This window comes from Pleurodeles waltl, chromosome 11 (genome assembly GCF_031143425.1).
Source record: "Pleurodeles waltl isolate 20211129_DDA chromosome 11, aPleWal1.hap1.20221129, whole genome shotgun sequence".
NCBI lineage: Eukaryota > Metazoa > Chordata > Amphibia > Caudata > Salamandridae > Pleurodeles > Pleurodeles waltl.
Genome location: NC_090450.1, coordinates 431,338,335 through 431,354,920, shown reverse-complemented (window position 1 = coordinate 431,354,920; position 16,586 = coordinate 431,338,335). Strand labels below are relative to the sequence as shown.

The 16,586-nt window shown below is 44.2% G+C and overlaps 1 protein-coding gene across 2 annotated transcripts in view; it reads left to right on the top strand.

The window, feature by feature from the left end:
• Positions 1-16,586, top strand: part of PER2 (period circadian regulator 2) — a 441,952-nt gene that overhangs the window by 106,312 nt on the left and 319,054 nt on the right. For both annotated transcript variants that reach the window (XR_011199417.1, XM_069213793.1), the window contains exon 7: positions 13,251-13,302. Coding sequence is in view for 1 of the 2 variants with exons in the window: in XM_069213793.1 (XP_069069894.1) it covers positions 13,251-13,302 (52 nt within the window). In the remaining variant the exon portion in view is untranslated. The remainder of the gene's footprint in view (positions 1-13,250; positions 13,303-16,586) is intronic.

The window sequence follows — 16,586 nt, the reverse complement described above, 5'->3', positions numbered from 1 at the left end:
GGTGAGTTGTTTTCATGGCCCAGAACGAAGTGAAGGAGCCTGGGGATGAAGTCCTACACCGGGCTAGTTTCAGTCAGAAAGTCTCTCGCCTCTCGCCGTCTTGTGCAGCTTGAGGGGCGTGTTGTTTTATGGCCCAGAACGAAGTGAAGGAGCCTGGGAGATAAAGTCCCACCTCGGGCTAGTTTCAGTCAGGAAGCCTCTTGCCGTCTCGCGCTGCATGAGGGGCGCGTTGTTTTTATGGCCTAGAACGAAGTGAAGGAGCCTGGGGGATGAAGTCCCACCCCGGGCTACTTTCAGTCAGGAAGCCTCTTGCCGTCCTGCTTGGCTTGAGGGGCGCGTTGTTTTTATGGCCTAGAACGAAGTGAAGGAGCCTGAGGGATAAAGACTCACCCCGGGCTAGTTTCAGTCAGGAAGCCTCTCGTCTCTCCCCGTCCCGGGCGGCGTGAGGGGCGCGTTGTTTTTATGGCCCAGAACGAAGTGAAGGAGCCTGGGGGATGAAGCCCCACCCTGGGCTAGTTTCAGTCAGGAAGCCTCTCGCCTATCGCCTCTCGCCGTCCCATGCGGCGTGAGGGGCGAGTTGTTTTCATGGCCCAGAACGAAGTGAAGGAGCCTGGGGATGAAGTCCCACACCGGGCTAGTTTCAGTCAGAAAGCCTCTCGCCTCTCACCGTCCCGTGCAGCGTGAGGGGCGCGTTGTTTTATGGCCCAGAACGAAGTGAAGGAGCCTGGGAGATAAAGTCCCACCTCGGGCTAGTTTCGGTCAGGAAGCCTCTTGCCGTCTCACGCGGCGTGTTGTTTTTATGGCCCAGAACGAAGTGAATGACCCTGGGGAATGGAGTCCCACCCCGGGCTGCTTTCAGTCAGGAAGCCTCTCGCCGTCCTGCTTGGCTTGAGGGGCGTGTTGTTTTTATGGCCCAGGACGAAGTGAAGGAGCCTGGGGATGAAGTCCCGCCCTGGGCTAGTTTCAGTCAGGAAGCCTCTCGCCGTCCCCTGGATCGGATTTGTTTACCTAGTATCTGACGAGCGAGTTGGCCTACGGGTCTAGTTTTGGGAGTTCTAGTAACTGATCAGTGATCATTGTTATTTAGGTCAGGGTAAAACTGAAATGTTTGGGAATCTTTTCCATGATGGTGCAGAAATATGTGTCCAGCTGTGACTACTCGTCCTGATGAGGATATCATCTCAATGAGTAGACTTGCATTAAAAGAGTAGAAGTATATGGGACTTGATAAATATGGAATGAAACAGGCAGAAAAAGACACTATGCTCCTTTATATAGTGCTCCTTCTGGGTAATTAACATGTAGTAGACGATTATTTTCTAGTTTTAAGTGCTCTACATGGACAGTTAAAAGACATTGTGAATAATAAACAAGCAGAATAATTGGATGAAATTATATTTTATTCTCATGAACCACTGATTTGTGTGTGAGCATTTTAACCTTCAATTGCCTAGGATGAAAGAGGCTAAATATAGCAACTATTCCCAGTTGGAGTAAAGCTTACGTTCATTAATGAATCCTGAGGAGCATTAATAAGTCTAGCCTCTGTGTCTTTCTGATTGTACTTAAAGTTATCTCCATCTGAGAATATATGCATTAGATACTCTTTGCTATGAAGACAGAAGGCAGAGCATCGCTAAGGATACTAGAGGGGCACAGTTTTTCATTTACGACAAACCCATTTCACAGTCACTCTTATATCACATTTATTTGCTTCACTAAGATCATCATATGAAGTTTGTGAGGCATTAGCTAGATCTTGGTCCTACAAAAAGGAAGGATCCATACTACAAATGCAGCCAACAAAGAATAAGAAAGAATGTTAAGAGGAACTAAATTGTTGGTTCATAATTTGTAAATTGACTGAGTAATGTATAGCTGTTAGATACACAAAATTATAGCTGAAGAAAATTACTTATTTATCAACTGAGGCCATAACTCTGTTTAATACAATAGTAACATATAAGTAGCTTGAACATTAGGGCCAATTTAAGTTTAGGCACACAGGCCATAGTCCGCCATGGGGAAGAGTAAATGACTCTCTCCCCATGGTGGAGAGGCTGCTAACTTAATTTATAAATAACCCCCAAGCAGGCAGCCATTTATAAAAGCATTGGCAGTAACCACCGTCACAGCGGTTTCTGCCAATGCAGTTTACTATTTGCTACACAGTTCCATTTAATGGACGCAGGCCTTGTAGCAACAGTATTTTTTTCTTTTCAAAAAGAAAATCCCAAAACAGGATTTTCCTTTTGAGAAGTAAAAAAAGTAATGCTCCCCTTGTCATGGGAGTCTTCTCCAATGGCGAGGACGGCATTATAAAGATCTTACTGTTCCTTAATGCCAGGTTTTGGGAAACGTCCTAAACAATGCGTTGTAAACCACATGGATGTTTCCACGCAAGCGGAACAACGCTTGCCGGAAAAACAACTGCTTTTTTCTCTTTCTTAACCACGCATGTGCCAAACTACACAAATGCATGGTTAATGCAGAGAGCAGTCTAGTGGATCTGGATAGGATGCGGTGAGGTAAGTGGGGCTGGGGGGTAGTTTTTAGGGCTGGGGTGGATTAAGGGGTTAGTGTGAATAGTGGGTCAGGGTAGTTTTTTTTAGGGGCTTGGGTGGGGGGTTTAGGCAGTTTAGTTTTTTAGGGCTTAGGGTGGGTGAGGGTCTGGGTAGATTATTTTTTAGGGGTGGGGTGGGGGGTTGGTGTAGTTTTAGGGCTTAGGGTGGGGGCGGAGTAGTTTATTTTTTGGGGGCAGGGAAGATTTAAGGAAGGGCGGGAGGAGAGGAGGAAGGATCGTGAGAGGACGTGGTGAGGTAAGTGGGACTGGATTTAGTGCTTAGGGCGGGTGGGGGATTCAGGGTAGTTTTTTTTTAAGGGCGGGGATGGGGGCTGGGGTAGTTTTTTTGTTTTTTTTTAGGGCTTAGGCTGGGTGCTGGTACTTTATTTTTTAGGGGGGAGTGGGGAGAAATGGTAGTTTATTTTTTACCGGTGGGGAAGGTTTAAAGAGGGAGGAGAGAAGAGGAGGAAGGATTGGGAGAGGACGTGGTGAGGTAAGTGAGTTTGGGGCAGGCTTTGGGCATAGTTTTCAGCAGTGGGGGTGGCTTTAGGGTTAGGGTGGGTGGGGGGTTTGAGGTAGTTTATTTGGTAGAGGCAGGAGTCAGGGGTCGGGGTAGTTTATTTTCTCAGGCTTACTCAGGGTAGTTTACTTATTAGGTGTGGGGGAAAGTTTTAGGACTCAGGGCGGGTGGGGGTGTCGAGTAGTTTAGTTTTTAGGGGCGGGTTGGGGTAGTTTTTTTAAGGCTCAGGGTGGTCAGGGTAGTTTAGTTATTAGGGGTGTGGGAAGATTTTAGAGCTCAGGGGAGATGGGGGTGTTTGGATAGTGTATTTTTTGGGGGGAGGGGTATTTTTTTAGGGCTTAGGGTGGGTGTGGGGTTGGGGTAGTTTAGTTATTAGGGTTGGGGGAAGGTTTTAGGGCTCAGGGCAGGCGGGGGTGGCGAGGTAGTTCAATTTTTAGATGCGGGGTGAGAGGTTCAGGATAGGTTTTTTTTTATGGCTTAGGGTGGGTGGGGAGGTCAGGGTAGTTTAGTTATTAGGGGTGAGGGAAGGTTTTAGGGCTCAGGGTGGGTGGGGGGTGTCAGGGTAGTTTACTTATTATGGGTGGGGCAGTTTGGGCCTCAGGGTGGGTGGGGGGTTTGGGGTACATTTTTAAGTGAAGAGGGGGGGTTGTATGACACAACTACGCATGCCGTTTCCACATATGCCTTTACTAAGCATGGTTTTTCAACAAAATGTGTTGTAAAGGCATGCGTGGGAAAGGCATGCATGGAAAAGAGCCATTTTGGTTCTGACTGTGTTGTTAAGGCATGCTTGGTTCCGGCATGTGTGGTTGTGTCATACAACCCCAGGTTTAACCTGGCGGTAAGGAACAGTAAAAAATGGCAGCATGTCTACCCATCTAAATTGGACGGGCAGACATGTAGCCATTCTTCCAACATCCCTTACTCCCTAGGGTGGTCAGAGAAGTTTGGCCACGGCGAGGACAGAGTAGTTTCCACTGTGGCCAAACTTAAGGTCTGCCCGCAATTAAATTTGGTGGACAGACCACTATTTTGGCAGGGAGGGAACACGATTGTTGTTTTGACGGAGTACCCTCTCTGCCAAAATATAAATGAGGCCAAAAGTCTATGGCCTCACCGAATAGAGCATTTTCTGCTTTCCCAATTGTGCTGCGGAGGCTGACTTAGTTTCTTTCTGGGCATCAGTTTCTTTCTGGGCACTGTTACACCCGCTTGGAGCGTAAAAAACAACTATTTATCCCAAATTTGAGACCTCTAATCTGAGGCTTTTTTAGATGGAAATGAGTCCATTCCAAAGAAAGAGGAATCAGGAGGATGCAGAGGAACCTGCAGTTAGAGTACCTCCACCACAAAGAGCGTTAGTAAAGCTAAGTAACTTGTTCCTCTAAGCGATACTTCTAACCTCAGATTCCGCACTTTTAGAATACATACCAAAGCAGTACCCCCTTTGGTGGTGAGTCTGTGAAATGTCTGAGATCAAAATGCCCTGCAAAACCAAATGGTCAAAATATCCTTCCGATAGCTGGTTATCAAGGCAGTAATGCTTTGTGAATGATGCACTGATCTACAAATTGTGTCCTGTGCAGTGGTAGCAGTCTTGATGCTGATGGAATGGGCTCTCAATCCTTCCGGAGACTGCTTCTTGACCAGCATGTAGAAGGCCTTAATGCAGAGGACCATCCACCTGGACATAGCCCTTTTCTGCACTGCAGTTTCTTTATTTGGCCAAGAGAATCCCACATAGAGCTGATTTACCCCCCAGAGTTCTTTGGTTTCGTTGATGTAAAAGCTCAGCACTCTTTTAGTGCTCAAACAGTAAAGTCTCTCCCTCTCTTTCGAAGGCAATGTGAGGCAAAGAACACTAGAAGTATGATGGACTGTCTGATGCTAAAGGGAGTTGGAACCTTTGGTAGTATAACCGCTCCAGTCCTCCGCTCTTGTTTGTCGAGAAAAAAGGTGCTGTAGGGCAGGTGGACAGACAGAGCTTGAAGCTCACTTGTGATGTGCTTAAGGTGTCACAAGCAGAAAGACTGTCATCATGGTCAGGAGAGGTAAAGGACAGCTTTCAGTAAGCTATAGGGGGTGCACTTAAGAAGAATTAAGATCCCACCATGACATCAATAGGGGTTTAGAAGTAAATGTGGGTTAAAACTTTGTTAAATCACATCACAACAGGTGAATTCTAATAGGACAGTTTTACAAAGCGCACAAGGCCAGAAGATAACATTTAACTGTGCCCTCTGCAAGTCTTTGTTCGGTCAAATACAAGCCAGTCTACAATGCATCTCACAGTTTGGCCTGCAATGTTTTTTTTTTACAGGTGCCACCCCTGGTCACAAACTTGTGTACGCGCTCAGCGTACACAGACTTTGTAGAAGGATGCCTGACGTCACTGAAGATGTCCACTATATTGAGAGGCAGATTGAATGCAGTCAGCTGCTGCCACACAGTCTTTACACATCGAGGTGTAGATGCTCAGGCCTGCATTCAAGACCCTGCCCTGCTCCTGCAACAGAAGATCATCCCAAAACAGCAGCCTAATTAAAGGACATATGCTCATGACCAGAAGCATCCAGACACCACTTTCTCATGGCACAGCCTGGTGATGCTGGAATGACTTGGACTCAGATGTTTCTGATCTTTAGACTTGGGGCAGAAGAAGTAGCAGGAAGGCATACAGGAGACCTGTGCACAAGCCTGCATGGAATGCATCTCTGAGAGTGAGCCTTCTTGGGAACTCCAGCTTTCAAAATTGTGGACTTTGTGCATGCTCAGCGATGACAAAGAGATTTAGCAAGGGTTCTCCCAATTGCAGGAAGAGGCCTTACACCACCTCATGATGTAACCACCATTTGTGATCCCACTAGGTGTTGACGGATTAGTTATTCTGACCTGGTGTTTGAAGATCCTGTCAGATGATGTACAATCAGAAAAATGCCCTGACTTTCAGCTAGTTCACAAGATGCATGGTCTCCTTATACAAGGCCCAGGACCCCACACCCTGTTTATTGCAGTGGTGTTGTCCCACCCTGTTTGGCAGTGGTGTTGTCCTTGAGGACCTGAGCTAGGGTCCTCTTGGTAGGTGGCAGGAAGGCTTTTATAGTCAAGCAAATGGCCCGTGACTCCAACAAGTCGTCCTCCAATCGCCACCTCGTCGAGATGACCTCTCCAACCTAGCAATTAATCATCTGTCACCACCATCCGCTCTGGGTGATGAAGGGAGAGATGTCTACTGCTGGTCCAAATTTGGTTAAACAGCCACCACTTTAAATCTTTTGCATTCTGCAAAAACACCTGGATGAAATCTGAAAGATTGTCCTGGTACTGGGCCAACTGAGACTTCAGATCCTACAGCAGTACATTCATATATCACCTGGCTTTATCGACCAGTAGGATGCAGGAGGCCAGTGTCCTAGAAGCCTCACAGCTGTCCTTACTAAGACCCAGGACTGTGTCTGAAACATCAGGATCATAGCCCGAATGCCCTGACCTATCTGATCTGGAGTGAAGGCCTTGGCAATGCACTGTATCCAGGATGGCTGTGATGGAAGGGAGCTAGGACGAAGGAGTCAACTGTGATTTTGACACGTTGATTGTGAACCTTAATGATTTAAGAATGTTGGCTGTCCTCTGGAGGTAGTCCATGACTGATAATGGCAGCAACACCTAGTCATTGAAGTATGAAGAGACTGGAACACCCGACCTCCAAGGGTATGCTGCAACAACTACCATCACCTCGGTGAACAGCCAAGATGCATTGGTGAGGGTGATAGGGAGCATGGCATACTGGAAATGCTTTGTGGCCCACCTTAAACTGCAAGTAGCATCTATAGGCCTGGAGGACAGGAACATGGAATAAGTGCCCTGTAGGTCCAACACTACTACCCAATCCCATGGATGCAGAGCATATGTAGTACCTGAGCCAGTGTTAGCATCTTGAATTTGTCCTTCCACAGGAAGAAATTAGGAGATCTACAATAGGATGAAGGACTCTGCCCCTTTTCAGCTCTAAGCAATAACAGGAGTAAAACACAGGTCTGACATCTGATGCTAGGACTGTCTCTATTGATCTCTTTTCCACACAAACCTGACCTTCTAACAGCAACATGGGCAGAAAGTCCCCTGAAAGCAGCTCCAGTGTAGTCAGAAGAGGCAGCAGGATGGAAAGGAGTGTCGGTCCTATTGCAATATCTGCAGGATCCACCTGCCAGATTTTATGTTCTGCCGAGCATACCAAAGCAGCTTGTAAGCTGCTGCTGGAGGGGCTAGAGACTGGTAGTTTCGCTGTCCCTGCGGGCCTGGGCACTCTCTCCTGGAATTTCTTGCCCCAACCCTGAAAAGAATAGGGTTCCTGTTATTGGTGTGGTGGGCCTTGATGTTGCCTGTAAGTGAAACAGCTAGCGATGCCTCGAAAGGGTTGAAATTGGTGGGGATACTGCTTTGCTAGGGTGGAGAGGTGGAGGGTGCAATTTATGGCACTTTCTTTCTTTAAAGTGCTTAAGAGAAAAGTCATCCTTCTCACCAAATAGCAGAGAACTTTCAAAAGGCATATCCATGAGTGACGTTTGGATGCCACCCGAGAAGTCCTTGGATCTCATCTATGCTTGGCGATCAAGCACCACACTAGTTCCAACTGCTCTGGGTAAACAGCTGGTTGTGTCTAGGTCTGCCATATTTGGCCACACTCTGGTTCCTGTATGATCTGTGGCAAGTTGGCAGGGAATTCATCTGGGACTGCTGGCAAGATCTCTGTGACCATGTCTCATAATGCTTGGGAGTACATACCAGCAAACAGCGAGCGTTGCCTGACCAAAGTGCAAGGCTAGCTGATGAGAAAATCCTCTTTCTCAACGCCTCAGTTCTTTTTTACTCTTTGCATGGAAGCAAGAGGGCTTGGGGAAAGAAGTGAAAAAAGGTAGCTAGTAGAACCTTGAACTACCATAATCTTTGAAGTAGTATGTGTGTTAAGAAGGCAGTGTCGTACTGAGCAGGTCTGTGAAGACTTGTCACCTGCCTGTTCACAAGTAGAAAGGAGCAGGGTGTAGACCAACTGCCAATAAGGGTGTGAGTCTGTGCTTTTTGAACGCCAGTAAAGGTTCAGACGAGGTCTGTCCAGTTGTACGACTTCAGTGAGGGCATTGGTTTTCACCTAAAAAGATGGTAAAAAGTCCAGGACTTCAGCCATTTGTCTGACGACTGGAGAAAATTAGGCTGATTCTTCTGGGAAGGGGCAGGGGCAAACCCAGCCCCATGTCAGGGAATGTGCCCAAACCATGGCCACTTATAGATACAGATAAAACTTGTCATAATTGTATTGTGGGGGTAATTTATCCCCGTCATCACCTTCATCACTAAAAGCTGCTTGACTTTGGTCAAAGTCCGATCCGAAACATTTTTACAGTGTTGGAGGGTGGCTCGCAGTCAAAGGCATTGTTTTATCAGAGTCAAAAGGTACTGGGGATGGACACATTGCTACTGTTCTGGGGCACAACTTTGGCTCAGGTCGAGATGGATTTGGTTTGGAGTTGGACAGAGCAAAAGGATAGGCATCCCCCTGAGGCGGCAGCATTGATGTGGCAGGAATCAACATGGATCACGATGCCTAATGTGGAGTCAGCTGAATTTGAATCAGACTTGGAATGCATAAGCAGCACTAGGGCTAACTCAGTGGTGGTAATTCGACTGTAGGCCTATATAGATGCAAGAGCCTAGAAGGTGCACCAGAGGGAATTGGCAGGTTGCCAAAGATTTGTTGCACAGATTCCTTAACCATCTCAATTGGTTGTGCTGCAGATGGCCACAGCAGTTAGGGGTCCATCAGGACCAACTGCAGAATCAGTTCCTTGGTTGGGAATTGAGACTGAGGGGGGTGCGACCTTGACATTCCTCATGACTTCTCGGAAAAAGAGTGGCGAAGCTGGGATGAGGCCAGCTCGGACTTCTTATGTTTCTTTTCTTTAAGATTTATTTTTATTATTTTTTAAACACATAAACCACAAGAAATCTAAATTACAGAGAAGCAGGAACTATAAAAGGGAGGTACAATACCTCAAGTAAATAAACATGGTCCTTATGAAGGTCACATTAGTCGTCTATGGCGTATCATCGGTACACATTGCCATTTAATGCAGAAATTGCTGTAAACAAGAAATATCTGCCCTCTAATGACGTCTCCCGACCCCCAACTTCCCATCAGTTCTGAGACAAAGACCCAGTATCCTGTATTCTTATGTATGCTCTGTAAAGGTTCACAGAAGTCTCTAGGACATGCTTTGGGATGTAGCATATTACTGTAATCTCCTGTTGTGATGCAGTAGTAGGCCATATCATTCAACCAGTCACCATCTGTAGGCAGTTTGGGTGCCATCCAGCATATTGCACTGACCGTTTTGCCAGCAGCAGGTCCATTGTTACTAATTTTCAATATGTCTTAGATGTAGCCACTTTCAACCCCACAAGGGTTAGTTCCAGTGTGGGGTATGGGTGTATCTCTAACATCTCTGTCAAGAGAACATTTCACCCCAATATTGAGTCAAGATGGGGCAGCTCCAGGCCACGTGCAGGAAGGCCACATTAATTGCTTTGCATTTCTTACACCGCACCGTAGCTCCTGGGTGAAATTGTGAAATAGTCTCCTGCAGGCGATACAAAAATGTAATGTGTATTTGTTTAAATAGATATGTGAAGGGCATCTCCCTCATGTGAGCACAGCATTGTAGCCAGTTTTTGCCCCCTCTCATCCTCCCTAAGTTCAGCTTCCCTGTGCCTTTTTGCCACACATACCAGAGATGTCTTGGTCCTAATCACCTCTTTGTATAGCTATGAAATCATTTTAGAAAAGTCTTTACTCCTGATCTTTTTATTGAGTACTGGAAGCCCTGTTAGAGCTTTCAGGAAATCTGTGAGTGTTGTCTGTGGTATGGTGCAGTCGATAGCACAGTAATGTTCCCAGTGCCATGTTTCTGTCCCACTCCCGAAAATCTTGTATGAATAAGATCGATCCATCGAGGAACAAGTTGCCCAGCACTGCTCTCCCCATGTTCTGTAGTGCACAAGCTGCTGACAGTTCATTTTACAGTGCAAGGAAATGGTTGATTCCTATCGACTGTTGTAGGAAGTATAATCCGTCCAGTCACAAATAGTCTGTGATACCCCACCAAAAATGGGACGTGGCAGCTATTCTATCCACTTCCTCCCGTTTAGTACTGCGTTTTTGGGCCATTGCTGTGACTAGTTAGTCTGGTCCAACAAGTGTTCTGTCTATCTTAACATGAATGAGCTGGACTATGTCCTGGACTCAATATTGTGCATTGTGGGCTTACGCCACAAGGTAATAAGATGAAGATCTTGGACTGCTAGACTTTACCTCTCCAGGGGTTGGGGTAGGACTGTCCATCATATGCGAGGTTTCTTCCTACCCCAGATCTGTAAAATCCGCAACTGTTGAAGTTATCTAAAAAAAATTGCCCACCATGGTAACCAATACATTTCCGAACAGGTATAAAAATGTCTATATAATTACCATCTTGATAATGGAAATATGCCCAGCATTTATGTAGGAGGTTTTATCTATCAGTCTACTCGTGATGGAAATAATTCATGTGGCATTCTAAAGTTTTGATTCACCCGTATTCTAGTAATGTGATCGGATTGTGGGTGCCACTTGACTAGGGCTCACACCCCCATCAACCAACAACCCAATTTCTTACAAGGGCCAAACGTGTGTCATTTATTTGTCCCATAACCAGCTGCCAACGGCCTTGTGTGTCCCCTTGCCACCCCTGCAATGTGAAGTGTATATTTTTGCGGATAAGCACTACTACCCCAGTATAGTAAGAAGAATATGATGCAAAGTGTCTGTTGTCCCCAGGTGGATGCAAGCATCTGGCACGCTCCTAGTGATTTATGTGTCTCTCACAAAAAAGTGGTGTCCACTCTGTGTCTGTTTATGTAAGCCTGCTCTTGACAAGATTTTCCAGATTAGTAAACCCACGTGCATTCCAGCTAATTAGTTTAAGAGTGATCATTTCATCCCTTTGTGCCCTCTACGTAGGCACAGTCCAGCTTCTAGATTTTATGATCTAATGGTGCACTCCTTGCGATAGTCATCCAGTACCAAATACAACGTCACCTTAATCCTTGTTCTACCCTACACCCACATCAACCCCAATCGTCAGGAAAGAGTCCCTACCAAAAGAGAAAAAATAACAATACCTCAGCAGTGTTCATAACCACTGATTGCTCACTAAACACTTGATGGAACTTGAGTGCATTACCCGACTCTGGCGTCCTAGGAACTCTCATTACAGGATCAGGATTTTGTCCATCTACCCCGCTTCCAGTGCAAATTACTGAGCCTGTACCTTCCCTTACACCAACAAACCATTATCTATGCATGCAACAGTTTCATATGTGGGCCATTGTGAAAATGAACACTATTAAGAGGACCCTGGTGGGGCGCATCCTAGCAACGCGCTATGTAAACATGTATATCAAGGGAAACCAATTGATGCAAGATAATCAGCATGGCAATTAGTACTTAACAAGGCGTCGCCAACATTATTGTGATGGGTCATCAGTGCGTCATTCGTGCTGTTTATTGTATGTGCTAGGAGATTGTTGTCTCTAGTGTCGCTAAGCATTGGCCAGTTGCACCTGATCCCACCTTCTCAGCATGCACAGTGCAGATTTCCAGGTAATCTAGTGCCGCCTCTGGTTGCGTAAAGAATTGGATCTTACCAGCGAGTTCTACTCGAAGTTTGGCCAGGTATAACGTTAAGCACTTGATCAATTGTTTGGGCAACTGTTTTTTTTAACTGTGGGATATGATCATCACATCTCCTGTATCATGGGGTGAAGGCTGGAAAGAAGGCAATCAAAGAGCTGTCTGTTCTTGATCTATTGAGACGTATTAATGTGTCCCTATTTCTTTAATTAAGTAAACGTGCAATAATCGGTCTCTGCTTTTGTCCTGGCTTCATTCTGGGTGCCAGAGATCTATAGAAGCATTCCACAATGAAGGCAGAAAAAAGCCTCTCTACCAAAGAAGGAGTTAAGTGAAAAAAATGAAACCTTTGTGAAAAAATGCTTGTCTATTCTGCTAACCCCATAATAGTTCGTGTATGGTTCCTCCAGGAGCAACCTTCCAAGTCATAATTTTTCAATTTCACCAGCCCAGGTTCTTTGGATAAGGCGTCCCTGGCTGAAGCACTCACCTGAACGCCACATAAGCTCCTTTGTTCACTGTGCTTGGTGGCGTAGTATCTCACAGCGCTAGTACCTATCACAGGGCACTGCCGATCTGTTCTAATACACTTTCGTGACGGTGGCCCTGCTTTGTGACAGATCAGTAACAAGGCAACATGAAAAGGTGAGGAAAGAAAGGAAGTGACATCAGAACATTTGGGGTGCGCCTATATTCAGCTCCAGCTGTCATTTCCAGTGCAGAGCAGGGGTGATGCCAAATTTTGACACACAGGGTCTATGCTGGAAAATCTTTCATATGCAGTCTGGCACCCGGGATATTCTAATGGTGAGGAATCGGAACTGTGGGTACAAATACCTATCAGATTGGGGGCTTTCATTGCAATTTATAGGTAAAGTGAACATTGCTTGACCTGTAAATAGTTTCTTAACTCTTACTGGTTTTGATCATCAGATATATCCTCAACAATGTTTGCTATAAATTATCTATTCTAATGTCTTTAGAAAAAAATTGTGTGTGTTTATTTGCTAGTTTTTATGGTGGTTACTCTAAAAAAATGACTGCTTGAAAATCTTCTGCCCTGCTAGCTGTCAAAGCTCGTTGTTGTGTGTGATTCCCCTTATAAGATGCACAGTGATGTGGAGAGGAAGATTTTGTGGGGGGTGGTAGCTATCGGGTGTTATCAGTACCCTGTCACTTGAAACCAGAGGGCTAAAGAAGTTGAATATAAAGTGAAATAGCCCTGTTGCTGAAAATGTATTGTGTTTGTTTTATGGAATAGACATCTCATTGTTAATCATGCTGCCAAAATGAAGACCCAACCAAGGTGTAGAACTTAGAGATATGATGCAGAAGAGGTAGGCAGAAGTAGTGAGAACCGACTGGAAGAAATGTGTTTCCTAATTTATATTAGAATGAGTTCCTCATTAATGACTTCATCATTTTTAAATGACCCTCTTTAGATGTGTCCACCCAAACCTATTTGGAGGAGAAATCTTTTTTCTGTCGCATCAGGTAAGGACAACCATTGCTTCGAGTGATTGGGCTGTGTATACATTTTCTCATGGCCTATTGTATGTTGCATTGGAGATACATTTGTAATATGAAATTGCAATGTAATGGAGCCATATTGTTTGCTGTACATATCTTTAAAATGGTTTCAGGGTTGAGTAAGATGTTTGTGGCCCTTGCAAGCATCTGCTCTACCTAACTCTTCGAGGTGTTGTCTGATAAATAGCTTTTCCTACTAGTTACTGAAATAATTTTTCAATGCATTGGCTTGTTTAATTTCTTTGAAGATTGCATGAAGTTTTTTTCTGCTGCTTTATAATCCCTAACAGTTTTGTTCTTACATTCTTACACGTCTAGATTAGTGACTAAGGGTCTGTTAATAGCCTTTTGGGGGCAGGATTCTGTATATTTCAAGTGCACTATGTCCTAATTCACTTGTAAGGCGGCAAACTGAATGTTTGTTTTGACTAAGTACCCGTCTGGCAAACTCTAATTCTGGTGCAAAGGGGCTGTTATACTTATACTCAATCTCGAACCAGGATGCGCAATATGTATACGAATGGCTTGTGAATGTCTTTTTAATTTGAAATATGACTTATACAATAATAGGTTGCATCACAAATTGGTAATTTGTGAGAAGTCACAAAATTATCTGTCTAATGACTACTAACTAGGCACAAATTGTGACTCATTGCGATTAGATGCATACATATGGTAAAGACCTGCAAGGAATAGCAGACCTTCAACCCTACTTTTGCATTCCCATAATGGAAACATTTTTTGTAGCAACTCATGTCTATTAATGGGGTAGGTATCACTTTTCAAAAAAAGGTTTCCTGCGTGGGAAGACATCCATGAGAGCAGACAGTGGTGCTGTGGACCACTCCCTGCTTCCTCCAAGGCCAACAAGCATGATTCACAATGGGGAAGCTGTCCCCTTTGTCAGTCAGTTACTATCCCAACTCAGTGGTCGGTAATTGATCAGTAGTTTGTGATCATAATTACGGCCACAAAGCATTGCCACATAAAATTGCAACTTTTAAATAGGAGGGTAAAGCCCGTGTCATGCACCCTTAAATTTGAGATTCAGAAATGGGTGACTATTGGTTGTACATCAGAATGTGCAGGATATCCTGCATGGTAATATAACTATTGTGTTCTAAATATTGTTGACAAAAATATTGTCCATTTGAGTGTAGATATTATATTATTAACTCCAGTATTGTGATAATGAAGCAAACATTTCACATCCTTTCAATATATGGTTTTAATCAGCACCTTGGGCCATTTGCAATGACCAAATAGCGATTTTTTGCAATTTGCTGTTTGGTGTTCGCAAACAGCCATGTACGAAAGTGTGCTTTACACTTTCAGGGATTCCTAGTGGTTCACAAATAGACCTACCTCACTAATATTCATGTGGCAGGTGTTGTTTTACTGCCTATCGGGAATCACAGAAATCACAGGAATGGTGGCCTGCTGGGGTCAGCAGACCTCCATGTCTGTGATTGCTTTTAAATAAAGCATTTTTTTTTCTTTGAAATGCAGCCCATTTGCCTTCAAAGAAAACGGGATGCGTTTCAAAAAGTAAAATGAAAAGTTTTCTTTTTGTTTTTTTAAGAGTAGGCAGTAGTCTGTGGGACCACTGCATGCTCTTAAAAATATTATTACAACCATTCTCAAAGGGGAAAGGTCCGTTTGGGACTCCTCATTTGCATATGAATTACCACCTACTTTAAGTAGGTGGTAAAACGTGAATGTTTTGCGACTGCATTTCGGTTGCAAAACATTCACACATACCACTGCGATTCGGTATTAGGAAGGGATGCCCTAAATATGTCCCTTCCTAATACCAAATCGCAAACCAAATTTGTGATTCGGTAATAGGTTGCTGAATCGCAAAGTGTGTCTTTGTACATTGAAAGATGCCTTTTTTTGGTTGCAGACGGCCCAATTCTGTGAATCGGGCCATTTGTGAACGAGAAAAAAAACTTTGTTCATCTGGCCAATTAACACCACTGAGGTACTTTATTCAGTCTGACCTTCTAGATTTCTGCTGAAGATATGAGCACTACCTTTACTCCATCAGTAAATACTCTTTTTTTAATGCAGCAGCAGTTTATATCATCATTCTATTTTGACTGAGATATACCATGTTCCTTAGGTTGCCTTATATAATTATTGCTAACATAGAAATTATATTTCTCACATGTATAGTTTTGTCATTAGTACTGTGCTATTGGACTGGACACATTGCTGGTCTGTTAGATATATTCTTAGATATATTAATGTCAAAATAAATTATATATTTATTTCAAAATAAAGTTGAATATATTTAGATGAGTGTTTTCAATGTTATGGCAACGAGTAACCTTCTGAATACTTCCACCTACCCTATGCTTGCCTGGGAAATTATTGTTACTGTGGTATACCTCCACTAATTGTTTTAGTTCAGCTTTTGCCAGCAAGAGTGAGGATTGAGGTGCATTCTCCTATATCATTGTCGACCTCAAGGGCCGAAGTCAGATATGATGAAAGTGTACAGTCATTGAAGGTGCTGATTGCAAAGAATGAAGTGTTGGTCGACAAATGAAGCCACCAAACACTTGTAGTGGAGTGCAAAATAAGTATGAAAGTCTGTCTTGTGCAGTTACTGGAATTGTGTTTTTCGCCCATTCAGTGCTGGAGCATATGAAAGTGTTTTTGCTGTGGGATCTGCACATGTTTTGCATATGCATTCCTTTTGCATCCATAGTAGGAGTATTGGTTACTCTTCGGATGGTGCAGTGCATTTGTTTCTTCTAGCAAGTCATTGCCATTTTCAACTCTGCATGGGGGCTACTTTCAGTGGCCTTAGATGTAGTTATGAGTTTGTGAGAAGGTAGGCTGGGCTGCATATACGTTGTTTTTGTTGCAGTAACCTTTTTTAAAAACTAAAAGTAAACAAAAAAGCATAGAGTTGCATCTCCCATGCTTTTGGTCCACAAGTGACATCCTCTCACTGTGACCCTCTCTTCTACAGAAAAGGAACTTAGTAACACTGTGACTAGCATGCTTTCTGCAAACTTCCTTTTTTAAACATTTTGCCTGGTGATCTTCTTAGAATGTGTTCTCCTATAGGTACCATCTATAGCCTACGATTGTGCACGTTTGTGTTTTATAACACAAGCCATCACACAACCCGCTTCATGTTTTCTTACGCCAGTCATGCTGACATGGAAGCTGTGTTGTAAGGTTTTTTATGCACATTTGAGGGGGCGGCTGATCATGCTCATTTCATGCCAGAG